General features: G+C 37.0%; 1 protein-coding gene across 1 annotated transcript in view; it reads right to left on the bottom strand.

Moving 5' to 3' along the window:
• Positions 1 to 5,995, bottom strand: part of LOC107048488 (transcriptional regulator ERG homolog) — a 74,473-nt gene extending 68,478 nt beyond the window's left edge. Inside the window, exons 1-2 of the mRNA XM_015271664.1 lie at positions 5,648 to 5,995; positions 5,248 to 5,555 (exon numbers count right to left, since the gene is read on the bottom strand). Of these exons, the coding sequence (XP_015127150.1) occupies positions 5,248 to 5,542 (295 nt within the window). The 5' untranslated portion in view covers positions 5,543 to 5,555; positions 5,648 to 5,995. The remainder of the gene's footprint in view (positions 1 to 5,247; positions 5,556 to 5,647) is intronic.
• Between the last annotated feature and the right edge of the window lie 12,154 nt (positions 5,996 to 18,149).

Raw genomic sequence — 18,149 nt, 5'->3', positions numbered from 1 at the left:
CTCATATGTACTTGAGAAAAAGTGTCATCAAAGATTTGGGCCAGAATGATTCCAGAGCATTATTCATCGTCAATCTCCTGGAAATTACTAGTTTACCACGAAATTTCAATTTTTTCTAACAGTGTAGGTTCATATTCTCGTTCCCTACTTAGTTGACCTGAAACTTCCAAAATTGTCGCCTGGACCGTTTTCCACGCACCCAGAACAATGGTTCATTTGAATAAAATAAAATAATTTGGATCAGATAAATCCTTTATTAGAAACAAATTAACGATTTACTCAATTGCAATAAAGTTTATTTCATTCAAATAAACCATTTTCCTGCATGCATAGCATGCGATGATAGAGATGTGGAATGGCCGTCATTTTCTCTTTTAGTCAGGTCAAACGTAAATGACCGGTTTCTGACCGTTTTCTGACCTTGACCGAATTTTGTGTGCAAAATTACCGTCATAGTTAAGGTGCACGGAGAGAAATGTACGAGAAAAATTACCGTGCCCGCACAGTAAAGTTGGTTCAGATGGTCTTTCCAGGCCAAATGTACCGCAAAGAGTAGGAAAAAGTACTGTTGCACGAGTCATTTTTCGGATAAATGTGGGGAAAAATTCTTGTGCAGCACGGTAAAATCGAAGCGACAGTGAATTTTTACGAGAAATACGAGAAAAATTATGACACTGACTGGCAAATTTTTCCGGTGCTCTACCAGAATCCTAGGACCCGATCGCGCATTCGTAAGATTTCGGTACTCTTCGTCCCCCCTCCGCAACCACGAACATCGACTCAACGTGACCAGATGATTTATTCCGTCGCCTCCTCTAGCCTCCTCTCTCACATATCTCCTTACTGAAACCCCAGGTTAATGTTTTTCATAATATCAATTCAGTGAAATATTAATTAGTGTTGTGATAAAACGGTTAAGAAATAAAATAAGTGCCCTTTATTTTCGCTTCATGAGGTGTATAACGCTGTAGATATACATTGGCCTGTCAAACGTTCCACATACGTTTGCCGCGCATTCCGCTTTTAATATGGGAGAGAGGATATGGAGGAGAGGTTAAAATAAAATTAATAGGATGATATGCTGAATGACAATGTTTACTCATTTTTAACTATTGAATGAAATTTATCATGTAATAGAAAACAGTCAGGGATCAAGCTTTTATTGTGCGTTACCGGAATTTTTACTATGCAGCACCGGAATTTTTCTGGTGCTAGACAATTGAACCCACTTTACCAGACGGCACGGTAATTTTTGCCTGAATTTCGCCTGAAAAATTCTGTTTTTTTTTTTCTCCGTGTGCGTCAGGCAAGCCCAATTGACCGAAATTCGTCTGTATAATTACAAATTGGCCGTCATTTTTATTTCGGTTTTTTTCAAGGGCTCGATCGGAAAACTTTTTAACAGAATTGAATTAATTTTTTTTCTCTAGTATACCCTTTCGAGTTTTTACAATTTATTCCCTTCCCATCCCCTATCCCCCTGTACCACATTCGCCGAAGGACAAGGAGAAACCTCATTTGAGGGAAAAACCTGCCCAGGTAGTCGTCTCTTGCGATACTTCCGCTCGATAAGGAAACCGTGAGATTTAGAGTGTCACAAATTTTGGCCCCCTCGGCCGGGAATCGAACCTGGGTCTCTCGCATGCCAATCCCACACTCTAACCATACAACCACCGTCGTCGCTACAGAATTGAATTATTACTATTTATTATTTTACTTATTAATTATTATCATCCATTATTTTATTCATTAATTATTATCAATGAGTCCGTCATAAAGATGATACACTGTTATAAAAAAAATGAAATTTCAGATTTTACTAGTGATGCCGTCGAAACTAGACGAGAATTATTTTGGAAAGATCATCACGGCCTAAAAAACCAGCGAAAGTTTAGGAGTCGTTGTAATTTCGAAAGACATTGGATCGGTGCTCGTCATGAACTTGGAAGAATCCATCACGTTTGAGTTTCAGTATTTTCTGTTTCTCAAATGTTTGTCTCGATATCTGTCTCGTCTCGTCTCGTGAACTTAACCGAAAATCTCGAGATCCAGGCAAGATAAACCCTCCCGGAATTGTGACGAGATGCACCGATCCAATGTCTTTTCAGATTGCGACGATTTCAAAACTTTCGATGTTTTTCCAGACTGTGATGATCTCTTCAAAATAATTCTCGACTAGTCTCGACTAGTCTCAAAATTTTGAGAAGCATGAAGATGAGAATTCTTCCATTTATTCGAATTTTCAAATAATTGAAAATTCAAGAATATGTTTATCGGAATTCTATTAATTTTCAGTGAACAATTACACAAAACTTCCAGTTCTCATTGATTTTTCCCCGAAATTCCGAATTTTCAATGATGAAATTCCTTCGAAATTTAGTGGACCTGAAATGTGATAAAAATTCCCGAAAAGTGAACTGGAAATTTCAGCTAAAATTTTTTAACAGTATAGAAATCGCTGGACTTATATTTGAAAATTGAGAGTCTTCTATATAGATGGAAATTGACGAACAAAATTGACTCTGTCATTTCATGCTTATGGTCAATTGTCACTTTTTTCTGACCATATGGTTAGATTCTCGGCGCGGTAATTACCGATCAAGACAGTGGTCATTGACGGTCATTTTTGTCACTCACATCTCTATCGATGAACATAAAACAGCTATATTCTAATAGTGCAATACGTGAACGGTCACTCTACTGATCATGAGTTATTAACCCTAGTCTGGTCACCAAGCGCGACCCTGCGACTTTGTCACCTTCGCGGGGATTCCCCGCTGTATTCTTTAGGCTTTAGCGTTGCCGAATTCACTTTACACTACCCGGGCACGTTTAGCGAATTTCCGGCAACGTCGCGTCGTGGGCAATTTCATTTAACATGGCAAAAAATAATTCATTTGTCCAAAATAATTTGTTTTTTTTTTTAGAAATTTTGGGAAATATGTTGTTTTAAACACTACTATAATTTTTTAGACACTTCAATTGACAAAGACAATTTTTTTTGAATTTTTCCGGTTAGCCAGTCAATTGTGATTAAAGAAAAACGACGCGCAACGGGATTCCCCTCAGGGTGACCAATCTGGGGTTAATAATAATCAGCGACTTCTGCTCTTGTTAATTTCTCTCATCACCTGAAGGCAGATTTCTATTTTGAATATGATTGAATTAATGATAAAAACGTATTCTCACAAAAAAAGTCATACAATTCTGTGTATTGAATTCCAACCTTTCAATCTCAATCTACAACTTCAGCATAAATAAAAATACTCCATAAACCAACTAGCACTTAGTCAGTATTCTTTATACCCCTGGAAAATCCTCAGAGACAAACTTTTCCTAGACATCCATAAATTATATCCCGAGAATATAGCGGTATAGATAGACAGGATATTGGCGCGGGTTAAGGTTGCCGCTTGGTCGGGAAAGCTGCGCCCTCGGTATGCGGGCGTATTCCCCGTCGCTCCTCGCTCTGGTTCAGCTCCTGGCATCCATTGGCAGCGGTGTTGCCCAGATAACGTGATTTACACTGTCGGGGTAATTAATGTCCTCTTTCTCCTGCCCCTCCGACAACGCCAGCCCTCAACCCCACCCCATCTACTCTGTACAGTACACAGAGAATGTTTAATGGGCCAGAGGTGGAGGAAGAAAAAAGAGGAGAAGAACAATCGGAAATCGACGACCACCTGCCGCCAAGTACGATGGTCCCGGTTTTGTGTATGCAACGGTATCGAAATGCCAAATCGACCGAATGGATTGACAAATTATTCACTACCATTTTTTACTCTATCAGCACTTCCTATCCATCTTGAGGTTTTTCATTCAGATTCACCATTTTTACTCTTTACTTTGTTCAATCAACATTCCCTCGTCAAGTGGTAAAAGGAAATAAATCGAACCGAAACTGTTTTTCGCTGTTTTCTGAATATCTAGAATATGATGGGGTTGAAAAGGATTCATGATGAATTGTAAGATTATTTTTACAACCGGAAGAATTTTCAATTTAACAGATCAACTCATTCTTTAGATATTGATGAAGTCAATTCCACGTAATTCTCCAGTTACATTGTTAAAAATGTTCGTCTGAATTTTCCGTGCCAAATCCCGGAAATTTTTGTCATGTTTAATTTCCACTGAAATTTCAGGCAATCTTGCCACTGAAAAATCAAGTATTCCATTAATTTTCTATTCAAATGATATGAAAATCAATAAAATATTATACTTGGTTTTTCAGTTCAATTTTTCTTTGAAAATTCGGAAAAATCTGAAAACTTCAGGGAAAAATTGCAAATTCATGTCATGTTGTTTCTAAATATTCATGTTTCATTGAAAATTCGGTCAAGTTTTGAAATTTTTGTCTCAGTCCCACTGAAAACTCATGAATTCCCTTGAATTTTACGTAAAACTTGAAATTTCAAAACCATTTTTCCCTTGAATCGGATTCAATGTCACTCTCATGAGAATTACTACCATATTTTCTGTAGTAATACCACTAGTGCTTCAAAATTATCGGATATTTTCCGATAGCTTCATTGCCCAGGAACGATTGTGTCAAATTCTTCAGATTTAAAATTTTTCTGCAAAATTTGACACACTCGTTGCTAGCCAGGGAAGCTTGAGGAAAATATCCGATTAATTTTGAAGCTCGAGTGGTATTTGACAGATTATTTTTCCACTCAGATTTCGGCCAAGCAGAGTGCAGTTAACAGCATCCGGATACATTTACACAGCCATACATTTACAACCCATTTTTTTGTTGATCTGTCGCACAGAATATTAAACGTGAAATGCGTTGTAAGATGAGAAACATTTGAAAAGCTACTAATGAATTTCCGTCGGAAATTTTTAAAAAATTTCCGAAATAAAGCTGTCTGACAGCCTCAAATACTGCGCTCTGATTAGCTGAAATCCGAGCGAGAAAAATAATCCATGAAATTTCGAAAAATTTCTAACAATGTACCTCCCTGTATTGCACTTAAAATTTCCATTCCCACTATTTTGTAAATTTTCTACAAACAAATGCAATTACAGAAAGTTATGATGAGGCAGCTTTTGTAGCCAAGGAGAATTTTCTACAAGGAAGCTTTTATGAGGGTTGCGCATTGAATTCTGCACTTTCCCGATATTAAAAAAATAATCAACACATAATTTTTCCATTAATTGCCTTCTACCACTCGACTGCCGAATATGAAAATGAATGACCAATTGATAAAAAGTGGAGTTTCAATAAAAAATGTTATTCTCACTCACCAGTTATGGAAGCCGTAGAACTCGGTGAAATGGTGGATGGATTGGCACGTGGAGGCGGTGAGAAAGCACCAGCCAGATAGTTGCCCCGGTCAGCAAGCGCCTGTTTAGCTTTTTCAACGCTCTGTTTAAGCTGCTGAAAGGTGCTACCACACGCAAGACCCCGATAGGGCCAGTTCTCCTGTTTAACGCCCGCGGTAGAGATGGAAACACCGGAGGCTGTTGCTGCCCCAGTCGTTCCTGTCGCTCCCTTCAAGTCGAGCGCCCCCGAGTACGAACAGCTAGTGCTGTCGTACATCACCAAAGTGCCCCTGCAAGTATCACAAAGAAGCCATAAAATATACACATCTTATACCCTCAAATTCTGAAGAATGAATTCGTCATATTTATTCACTCCACGCACCGTCGGTCGTCAAAAGAGTCAGCATGATCCCACGCAACCTAAAGTGAGACCTTTATTCTGCAAAATGAACCCTTCACTCAATGCACATCACGATAACCCACAGAGTGACCACAATAAAAGATCACAAAACGCTAATGAAACACTAATCAACAACTAACGATCTGAATATTCCTCGAATGGGTCGCCAGGACCTTTAAAGTCATCACTGACAGCAAAATGTCAAACCCCAAGGAAATCTATCCCCTAATTCTCTCTACTTTCTCAATTCCCAGATTAACATAATGTCACACAAACGTTTATCCATCTCAAACCACAAACGCATACCGCACTGTTGACTGAACCACTGTGAAGAAGAAGGTAGAGTCAGGCAGGTTGTCTCGCGCAACTGCGACCGCCGCGGCCAGCAAATTGTCTGCTTCCGGGCCTCATTACATCACTCTGTTACTCTGTTAACAGTAACGCTCGCCGGAAACCCCTCTGCTACTCGCCTACCTCGTCTAAGCTCATGCTCGTGGAGGAGTGTCACGTGTGTATGTGTATATAGTATACGAGGCTACACGAGGTATCCACGCACCCACATATGTAAACAGAGTAACGATGAGTCTGTCTACACAGCAGACCAACACGCACGCAAGCGTTATTATTGTGAGTGGCATGAAAAGCCAAAAGTTTTATTTCCCCTCCTCCTTCTCTCGCCCCATTCAAATGTTAATTGGCAGTTTTTTTTTCGTATTTATTCGCAACGCCACTCAGTGATACAGAATTTTTAGCGCACACACGAGGGTAACTCGGGCCCAGGTGAAAGTGCCGTCGCGAGTGTTAGGATTTTTTTCCTCTTTCGAGGTGGATTACCCACGCACTTCTGCAACGGTACTTGACCCAGGGAGATGTATAGTTATCGTTTAATGCATGAGAAACGATATCCAACCATCCCTCCGTCCGGCTGACCGTCGACTTTGACCCTTACGCGCTCCATAAAATACGAATGCTGGGGACAAATGGAATATCAATGGTCAGGAGGTCTGCTTTTTTGTGAAGACCCTATGGACATGAAACACCGGATGTCAGGACGATTTCACTGACGCTAGCATCAATTTCGCTTTTTTGGTCGCTTGGAGTTCTCTCCGATTTAATCGCAAATTTATTTCTATCGTTTCAGCCATTCGCATCGCACAATCCCTTGCGCCATTCCTGTGTTTTTTTTCAATCTATGTGAGTCAATGTCTCAGTCATTACTAAATGTTAACTTACCCTCTCACTTTATACGATCCAGACTGCCTTGAAGCACTGAATAATCCACCCTAAAACATTCTTACTCTCGATTCATTGAGAACACTTTAAAAAAAAAAATAAATAAAAATAGAAATGAAAATAAAAGGGATTTCTTATTATTTCAAAATTGTCACGAGAATTTAATCCTCTTAGATTATCTCCCTTCTTTCCACTTCACTTGATATTTTGGTTTCTCACGATTAAAATCACTGGGGATTTCTATTCATATGTAGAAAAATCATGATTCGAGGAGTCTTGTGTCGAGTGATTTCCGAGGGCGCTTAAAGGTAAGTAGTTTGGTTGGATGTGACGTGTAATGGCGAGAGGCCTCGATGGTAAAATCCCCAGGGTGAGATGATGATGTTAGCGCGTGGACCGGCCCCAACACGACGGACGCACATTTGGCAGCGTCGTTATCAGTCGCGGTCCGACGATTGGCTGTATCGGAGCCTGCGCCCCTCGGACGCGCCAGTCTCTGTCTCACTCTTTTCACCCTCAGTGAGTTCCTTTCGGTTGTACTCGTTACTCCTCTCCGCGCATTCTCCCGTCTGCTCATCTTCTTACATATATATATGGAGAATGGATGTGTGGGGAGGAGGGGATCATCTAATGGGTTAGATTTGCATTGTGGTACAGTAATGTTGAGCTGAAGTTTCAATGGAGTTGAACAGAAAATCGGCATTTATGAAATTTTAGATCCTTGATCATTACATGGTGGGAGTGGGCTAAAGAACCCAAGACATTGATTCGATTCAGTGAAGAAGTGGTGAAATTCTTCCTAATGAGACATAACTTATTTTATTAATCGCTAATTCACCTTAGTAACGAATTTGGGGAGAGAAAGAGGGAAACGAATTCTTTCAGGGAGAATTCTCTTGTCTACCTAGTAGATTTTACTCATTGATGATTGATTTTATTTTCTGATATTTCATAACGACATTTTCCATTGCGTAGATCACCACCTGATTTATAAACATTTTATATCCTTTAGTCTCGTATCATTTGATTGGCTAAAGCTGTTAACAATTGAATATGCAAAATCATTTTTCCTCTCTCAAGGGAGTTGAAATTAATTATTGCAAACAAAAATCTAGACTAGTCGGCAGTTAGATGTCTCCTCCCACTCGAGTAAATTTTTATCAATTGAATATTTTCTTTTAGGTGAAAGTACCTTTCATTTTTCAATAATTGATATTAATTTTTCTTTTTTATCGAGCCATTCCAATAACTTCATCCCGAGTCGGCTAAGAGGTAGATGCAGTTGAAGTAAGAAAGCGAAGCAATTTTGTGCGTTGATGGACATTTATTTTTCCTAGGTAGGAAAAATGTCTTTGGAAGAAAAAATTGAAATGAAAATGAAATAGCGATCAAGTTTGAGCTTTCAAATCGTTGTGGAAATTTTGAATCTTCAAAAACGAGCATACATCGTACAATAATTTTCCATAAGGGAGAATGTTGTAATAAAACCCTATGATTCTCATTGAATACGATCTTTCCGCTCCCACTCCCACCAACTTAACATCCTCGTTAACTACCGACTAGCTATTCCCCCGCAGGACCCCATTCCGTGACTACCCGATCCATCTACCCCCTACCGATATCACCATCCCCTCTTCACGGTTTATTAACATCGAACAATAGATTAAGTGCCTAACCAATCATGCATGTCTTCCTCACCTCAAATCCAAATGACAAATATCATTTTTTCCATCCCAAATTTCAGTCAATTTCCTTCTCAACACAAACACAACAAATGAACATTCTACTCTCAAAAATTCGTGAAACCAACCCAGAAATTTCATGAACAGTTGACTATTAATTTTCAGGACAGTGACACTGAAAGCAATATAGGGTAAAAAAATTATGAAATTTAAGGTTTGACTGAAAATTCAGTAAAATTCCAGAATTTGAAGCAGCATAAAGACAAAAATTCTTTAATTTATTTGAATTTGCAATCTAATATGGATATTCAGAGCCAAATCACATTGAATTTCCAGTGAAATCTAAATTTCACGATTTTTTCTCCCTAAATCGCATTCAGACTCACTGTCCTTAAAATTCAAGAAAATATTGACCGGAATTTTCTGGTTTTCTATTTATTTTCAGGGAAATTAAATGATTGTTTCCCCCTAAATCGCATTCAGAGTCGCTGTCCTGAAAATTCAACAATATATTGACCGGAATTTTCTGGTTTTTTATTCATTTTCAGGAAAAAATGGAACTGAAATTTACAATTCTCTTTCATTTTTCTACGAAATTCTGAATTTTCACTGACGAAATTCCTTGAAATTTCAGTGGTAATTAAATTTGATGACAATTTCCAAAAAGTGTACCGGAAATTTCAAACAAAAATTTTTAACAGTGTAGAGGGAAAGAAATAAGATGAATGCCTTCACAGAGTGATTGGCAAGGAACTATCAACCCGAAAACCCATCCCAGGAAGGAAAAAAATCATGTGGGTAGAATCGGGCCAAATAGGTAACACATAAATGCAATCACTGCTTGTCACGAACAGAGAAAACGTTCAACAGGTTACTGAGCTCTATGTTATGAGAGTTTATTCGCGTGCCACCGGGAGTCCATTCGGGTGACATATTCCCTGTACTGGGAATAGGATATAACCAAGGAGCTACTTGGCACGCCTCTACAAAGTGACTATTTTTTATGGACCTTTTCTACCAATAAATCCCCCCAACGTTGCACCAAAATTCCAGACCGAGTGGCCTCTGTTCAAACCGTTATTAAGGATGTTTACATCCATTCCCCACAAATCGACTTGATTCTGTCGTCCAAAAGAATTAGATCTAGTTTCCAGTTTTGACTAACAAACATGTAGAACACGACTGATATGTTGGAAAAATGAGCCCTGATAGTTCTGACGAAATTGAATGCACAATGTGAGCGGAAAGTTAGATCACACGAAAAAATAGTAATGGGGCTCAATACTGCTAAGATTACAATTTTTGATTAATTTCAAATAAATTTTTGCGAGGTTATAATTCTTTTTTACCAATCAACATAGTTATTTCCAGTGAACAAAATTGTATAAAGTTCTCGCACGAAACAATAATCGAGAAGATACAAACGCTCAGCGAGGAGAAATTACTGAAATTGTATGAAATTTAAGTATTTTAAAATGGAATTTTAAAAATACTTAAATTTTAACTCCTAAAATTTAATCTAACTCCTAACTCCTAAAACTCTAAAACTCCTAAAACTAAAATTTTACCTCCTCAATCTTCGATTATTATTCCACACTGAGAAAAAAAAATACTTTTGCCAAGGAATCATTTTCTTGAAAGAAGGAATTATTTTGTTTAGAAGCGTATTTCTCTTGGCCAGTCATTCCCAGGTGGTCCATATCCATCTCCAAATATTACAATTATGTTGAATTATGAGATGATTATAATATATATGACCTTCAATGAATACCCTTCATTATTTTTCAATTTTTTCATTTGAGATTCTCTTTGAGATTCATTTCTTACGTAAAATAATTTGGAATAATTGTAAATATTAATAACATTTTTAATTATTCCGTCAAAGCGAAATTCAGTAGACTCTTGCTACGTTCGTTCCGGTTATAATCGCGTTTCCTCTTGATCGCTTTTTCGCCAACTCCCTACCATCTTCGACTCCCGAATGTAAGCACATGGATGTTTTTTTGAATGTGCTAGTGTTTCGCCTCACCAAGAAATCGTAAATGTAAAATGTTCCGACAGTAAATTTTTGAAAAATTGGGGGCATGATGGGTCTAAGGAAATATAGCAGCTTTCGCCGAATCGGCTTCCCCTACAGCCCCATACCCAAAAAAATGGTTTATTTGAATTAAAATAACTTTATTTGAATCAAATGAATCCTCTATTAGAATCAAATTAATTCTCTATCAGAATCAAATAAACAATTTATTCAATTCAAATAATGTTTATTTAAATAATCCATTTAAAGTTTACGAAAATAATCCATTTTTCTGCGTGCAGACGCATAACGAGAGTCTACGGTAATGGCGTCCTTACTCCGGTGCCCTACTACGCTTTTCACGTTAGAGGGTAAACGAAGTTAATTTTAGGAAATCGACGGCGGTAGCCGAAGTGGTTAACCCCTGACGGACGGGGCCCTTTTGGTTTGCAAGCATGGTGTACGTTCGACACAACTAGAATGCGAAGACTTCTAATCAGCGGAAAGTTATGAAACCGATGTGTAATTGAAGCTACAGTATTTCTTTTTTCGTTGTTATTTATTCGGTCGAGTTACTTTCCATAGTTTTGGAAATCATCAATATGTAAGAGAGTCATTCACATTTTCATGGGTCGATACATGGTATTGACCCCGTATGTGAGGGGTTAAATCCCTGGGCCGGATGGCGGGACTCGTAGAGAGCGCGTTCACACTGTTAAAAAAATTTAACTGAATTTTCCAGAAAATGACACTGAATTCAATTTAACGGAAAAAAGTCTATGAAACTTCAAGTTTCCCTGAAAATTTACGGAAATTCCTGATTTTTCAGTGGAAGAACCATGAAGATTCCGAAATTTCCATGAATTTTCAATGTAAACATGATAATTCAATAAGAAATTGCTCTGAAATTTCAAAAAATTGAAAATTGAAGGACATTTTTGCTTGAATTTTCCAAACTTTTATTAATTTTCATGGAATAATTTAACTGAAATTTAAGATTTCCATGAATTTTCCACGAAAACCACGAATTTTCAATGGTAAAATTCCCTGAAATTTCAATGAAACCGTCACTGGTTTCATATTTCAAGACTAAAACCTGGAAACTTCAGTGACAATTTTTTAACAGTGCAAGTTCCGCTTGAGGCAAATTGTGATTTTTAATCTGTCAGACACCGTAACTCCCGTGGGACGGGAGTCTATACACCGGAATCGAGATTGAATGTTTGGGAAACATTCTCCGATGGTATCCGGCCGATGGACGTCCACGTCGGCCACGGTTTTCCATGGTTTTTCTTGATCACCAGGAGAGTCTGTACATGGAGTACAGCTCCTGGGGTACATTGCGTCATGGTGGAGGAGGAAGTCGGCCGATGACACCGCAATAAGGAGTGGGGGGTGGGGTGAGACCATAACAAGCCTAATCGGCTATGTGGGAACGGAAAAAAAACAAAAGTTAATTTTAGAAAACAAAGATCCATTTAAGAAACCTAAGCCTTAACCTTAACCTTATTTTAAGAACCCAGGATTCTTGATTTCATTACCCACCAAAAATTTGTTCAGGATTCAACAAATTTTCACCGGAAACTTAGTACATTTGTGGTAAGAAATTTTACTGATTTTTTTCACTGAAACTAAGTAACTGAAAGTAAGTTTCGGGATCTCAAGACCATGCCTAGTTTTAGAACCACGAGTTTCGGATTTCAGTACCGTAGTTCTGGAAACCAGAAACTTTTTTTTCTGTGATATTTTCCTGTACAAATCTCCGAATTGCAGGATTCTATCGTACTAAAATCTGGCGAACATTCTGGAAATGAGTAAAATTTTTCCTTAATTCAAGAAAATGTTTCCTAAAAATTATTCTAAAAAAGGTCTAATCGTCGGTTAATTTAACTCGAATTTAGTATAATTGTACTCAAATTCAGACACATTTTCTTTCATTTTAACCTTAGTTTGGTCACCTGGTTTTTGACGTTTTTATTGGAATCACTCTACCAAGTTTAATAATTAGAAAATCATTGAAGAAAATATTTCAAAATTATTGAACACTTTTCAACAACAGGCTTGATTTTTTTTTATTTTCTACTCAGCCGATTAATTGATCTTACAAAATGAAAACGACCTTTACGGCAATTTTCTCGAATGGTTCCAAAATGAAGGTTGAAAACATCTCGATTCTGGAATTCAGACCTTTTGATTTTTCCAAATAAGAACTTTGAGGTTCTGACATTAAGGGGAGGGTCACCGTGGAATAAAAACTGTTTTCATTTTCTTGAGGAAAAATTGAAAAAAAAAATTTTTCACATGATTGTTTGCCAGAAATTCGATTCTGCAGAATCGAATTGTTTCCGACCGCTGAAAGTTAGAGATTTGAATTTTTCGTAATAGAAAATTCAATCTAAATAAAATTCCCAACGTATAAATTAAATAGTTTTTGAATATGATCACTAATTTTTTCTTCTCAATTATTAGTTGTACAAATAAGTTTTAGGACACTTTGCAAAAAATTTAAAATTCATTTTCGAAAATAAGTAAACTACATTTATTCATCAAAATAATCTCCATCATTTTGAATGACCTTCAGCCATCTGTTAGGTAATTCACGGATGCCTTCCGAAAAGAAAGTTTCATCTTGCGAGGCGAGGAAATTATCGACCCATTTTTGCACTTCTTCAAATGTTTTGAATCGCACATCAGTCAATTCGTTTTGCATCTTCCGAAACAAGTGAAAATCAGTTGGAGCTAAGTCTGGTGAATACGCCGGGTCTGGCACAACTTCCATCCAAGAGCCATTAACGTATCTTTGACCGGTGTATCCACATGAGGCCTGGCGTTGTCATGGAGCAATTTTACTGGACGTTTTCCTTTGCCAGTAAATGGACGTTTTTGTTCAATTTCTTGGTTATTAATTGTTGACGATAGCGATCGGCAGTAACTGTCTCGCCAGACTTCAAAAGTTCATAATGCAGTACGCCTTTTATATTCCACCATATACACAGCATGATCTTCTTACAGTGAATATTGCGCTTCGGTGTCGATGTCGTCGGCTCGCCGGGGTTAACCCAATGATATTTGCGCTTTGGATTATCAAAATAAATCCACTTTTCATCGCCGGTCACAATTTTCCACAAGAAAGATTTCTATGTTGCTTATTGTAAAGATTCAGACGTATGTCAAGTCGGCTATCGTTATTTTCTTGAGTCAAAAAGTGTGGCACCCACTTTGTTCCTTCTCGAATCGTTCCCATTGCGTTTAAGCGATAGGAGATGGTCTGTTGAGTTACGCCAAGCTGTTTTGCAAGTTGTTTTTCCATCTGGCAAGAGTTTTCATCCAGCAACGCTTGGAGTTCCTGGTCATCCCCCCTTACAGGGGCCCCGGTACGTTCACGGTCACTAACATCGAAATCACCTTCTTTAAATCGCTTATACCAATACTCACATGTACTTTTAGATACAATGTTGTCCCCAAGAACAGAACAAATCGATTGATATGCTTTCCTAACAGTTTTTCCTTGATGGAATTCATAGCGAATGCAGTGTCTAATAAATAGCTTATCGGTCTGCATGTTTTATTCACAGAATTTAAGGATGTTTATGACTTCTTTATGTTTCGATACTACATAACAAACCCCACCATATCACATGTAAGCGGTAACTTTGAATTACTTTCATGACACGGAATCGAAGTGTCCTAAAACTTATTTGTACTCCTAATATAAAAAATGGAGATATACCTTTCAATTTTTTTAAATTTACTTATCAAAATTTCTATTAATATCTCAGGAAAATTTTTGTTCTTGTTTAAAGACATTGTATGAACTTTATTTATGAATGCTAACTACGTTTAATAGCCGAGAATAATTTGTTTTTGAAGAGATTAAATTTATTTTCGCAATAAAAATTTTCGAACTGGGCGGACGCTTGGCATGTTTGGGACAAAAAAATCCCTTTCTGATAATTTTTAACCAATGATTTTCTTGGCAAAAGTACGACTTGTTTGAGAACTCTGCTATTTTTCACTCAGTGTAGATTCAACCATTTTCAATCATCAAATTTGTCAATTAAATTGTGTGAGAAAATTTTGAAAAAAATCATGACTATTCAGCGTCATTCAAATTACATTTTGCATAGAATTATTATTTTTTTAAACATTTGTTGTTTATATATTAAAAATTGAAATTGTTTGAATTTCTGAATATGAATAAATTTGTTACGATTCCGAACAAATGATTTTCATGGTGAAAAATTGATTGTTTATAAATTATTTATAGAAAATGCTCATAATTTTCAAACATCGCAATTTTTTAATTATTTCATCAATCTTCGTCCAAAAGTAAACTTTCCAATTTTTTTTTCAGATTCTGAAAATGTTTTCTAATGGTTCAATGTCAAGATTCAAATTCAGACCTGCAAGTTTGAATGATAAAATCATTGTAAAATGTCCAGAAACTGACGATCAAATGGGGCTCAAATGAAAGCTCTGCTGTTCGACTACAGAAGTATAAAAGCATTTCATTGGAAAAAAAATATCCAAAGTACTTGGATATATCCTTAATGTCTAATGATTCCAGAATTTCACACCCTCCTAAAACTTTCATCACTTAAAATAATTAGGTCTTTGGTACTGAATTATCGGGATTTGTCTTCTGAAATTGAGCAACCGGTCTTTTCTTTTCAGTAGACTGCCTTTTAGAACCTAAAGTTTCTTGAAATTGGTCACTTGGGTCCGGCAATTTGTGAGAACACTATTTATGTCGGTATATAAATAACATTTTGTTACTTCACTTCACGTTCGAATAAATATTCAAACTTCACTATTAAAAATTTTCGTTTGAATTTCCCGTGTCAAATTCCGGAAATTGTTATCGTGTTCAAGTTTCACTGAAATTTCAGGAAATCTTGTCATTGAAAATTCAGAATTTCGTGGAAAAATCAAATAGAACTGTAAATTTTCGTTCCAGTCTTCCCTGAAAATGAATAGAAATCCAGAAAATTCTGGTAAATATATTCTTGAATTTTCGGGACAGTGATACTGAATGCGATGTAGGGAGAAAAATTATGAAATTTCAGATTTCACTGAAAATTCAATGTAATTTAGCACTGGATATTCATATTAGATTAGAAATTCAAATAAATTAAGGAATTTCCGTCTTTATGCCGCTTAAAATTCTGGGATTTTACTGAATTTTTAGTGAAACCTGAAAGTTCATGATTTTTTCCCCTAAATCACATTCAGTGTCACTGTCCTGAAAATTGGTAGTCAACTGTCCATGAAATTCCATTTTTCTTCTAACAGTGTGTCTTATAAAAGGAGATCATTTACGGCTTGCATTCATAATGATCGCTACAACATCGATTTTGAAAATAGATTGCAAATATTCGTTCGATTATTCAAGCAGTCCTGGTGGGGGTTAAGTGAGTCAGTTCTATCCAGCAGTCGTCCATGAATAAGTGAGCGGGAGCAGTAGAAAAGCCCCACCATAAATGCGACATGCAGCCGGCCTTGCCTGAAGTGAGAGCGATCATATCGGCTTGTTAACTGATATTAATAGCTGGGCGCGGTGGTACGTATACTCTCAATGCCGCTTGTCCAAAAAAGGGGCTGCACGCCCGCACCCTTTGTGAGAAACCTATGCGAATACATACATTCGACGCTTTCTAATTGTAACAAATTAAATCACGCTACGTCGATATGCCACAAACGTACGTCACTCACCTCCACAATCTGTGGATGAGAGGGCGATTTTAGGGGTGATAAAACTCTCTACCCCCTCGAATCAAACATTTAATGGGTTCTAGTATTCAGGTTAAAAGGATGAATCCATTTTTATCGATTTTTTACTTTTACATAGCTCTGTTGTTTGGATTTTTTGCAACTTAGGATCCAGATTATACTTATTTTTAATAAAAAAAATTATTATGGTTTAAATTTATATCTTTGTGTAAATCCAATGAACATCGAATCAATCAATATAGCTATCGTAATCATGTTTTAACTACGACTTAATAGCATTAAAACAAACATTTTAAGTTGTAATTGAAATCATTTGAAGCATGATTCAAAGATATTCTCGGAATTAGGATTTTCAAAAAATACAAAATTTTTGAAAATTTTCCAATAAATCAAAATAACGATTATTACTATCGCTTTCACCTTCGAACTCGGTCAAAGGGACATCCAAACAAATTTTGTAAACCATCATTCAATCAATTCAGAACATTAAAAAAACTACTCGATCAATTAAATTTTAATTAATGGCGATCGATAGGGCTCAACAATACCTATATTTGAAAAAAAAATCCATTCCATTCATTCATTAGCCAATAATTGACACGGTCTAAAAATTGTATTTTCGGCCTTTTTGGGTCATAATAGCTCAATATAATACAAAAAATTTAGAACTTAAATTTGAACGATTACAATGCTTCCATTCCGAACGATTAAAATGCTTCCATTCCGAACCAAAAATAATCAATTCTTTTAGAGAGTTCAATAACGCTATGGAAACCATTATGCCGAGAATGAACCGATGAAATCCAAATTTCAATATAAATTGAACTTTGATTATTACGAAATGGCTAAAATAGCCAGGTCTATCAATAGATTTCAATAGAAAAATTAGCGGAATGAAATCCCATCCAATTAAAATTCCAGGAGATTTACATAAAAAAGGCTAGCCATCCCATATATACATCAGAAAAAAATCACTTCTTTGTCTTGAGTAGGGTAGTAGGTATGGATGATTAGAAAAAATCCACATCATGAATTGCATCTGGATTGCTTATAACTCGCACATTCGTAAAAAAAATTGTGGACCTAAAGATGTTGTCTACTCCTTTATTCCTCTCTGAATCGATGCTTTTATGATGTTCTACGTGCCTACAATTGAAGAATCTAAAGGAAAATTACAGTTGACCTGGTGATGTGAAATTATATTAAGCAAAACAAATGAAGAATTGACGTAATTATTGAAGAAATGAAAAACGTATTGTCCCTCCCCCTAATTTTTCCAATAGTCACTCATAACATCCATTCATTTCATTTACTTCCTTTCGTTTGAACAATCAAAATGCAAACTAAAAAGATAATTTAACCCCTTCATCGACATCAGCTATCGCGTTCAATCTTCGATATATTCCCTTTCATTTATATACATAGTATAGAGGGGGATGAAAACAACCGCGATGCCGTGCGCCCGAGAGTTCCATAAGCATTCATATATTCACGTTTCGGCGCATTATACTTGCATACTGAAACGCTCGGGTAGCCAGCACAGTGGACGATATCAGCGATATAGCAATGCAAGAGGGAGGGTGGTATATAGCCAGTTAGCGATAGCTGGTGGTACAGCTGTGCAGGGAGTAGTTGGCTAGTGCTACGAGCCTGTGGCACGCGAGAAATTCGATTGACTTGTAGATGAGGCGACAGTCGATACGAACCGGTGTGGGAACACACCTATCACCTCCCCTCGTCCAGCCTTTTCAGGCCCTTCTATAGCCCACAACTGCGGCTGGGTTGGACTACTCTTCCCTTTGACGTTAGCAGCCCTATCTAG

The sequence above is a fragment of the Diachasma alloeum genome, unplaced genomic scaffold (assembly GCF_001412515.2).
Source record: "Diachasma alloeum isolate Michigan unplaced genomic scaffold, Dall2.0 Dall_scaffold_00194, whole genome shotgun sequence".
Lineage (NCBI taxonomy): Eukaryota > Metazoa > Arthropoda > Insecta > Hymenoptera > Braconidae > Diachasma > Diachasma alloeum.
This window is presented reverse-complemented; position numbering and strand designations above follow the sequence as displayed.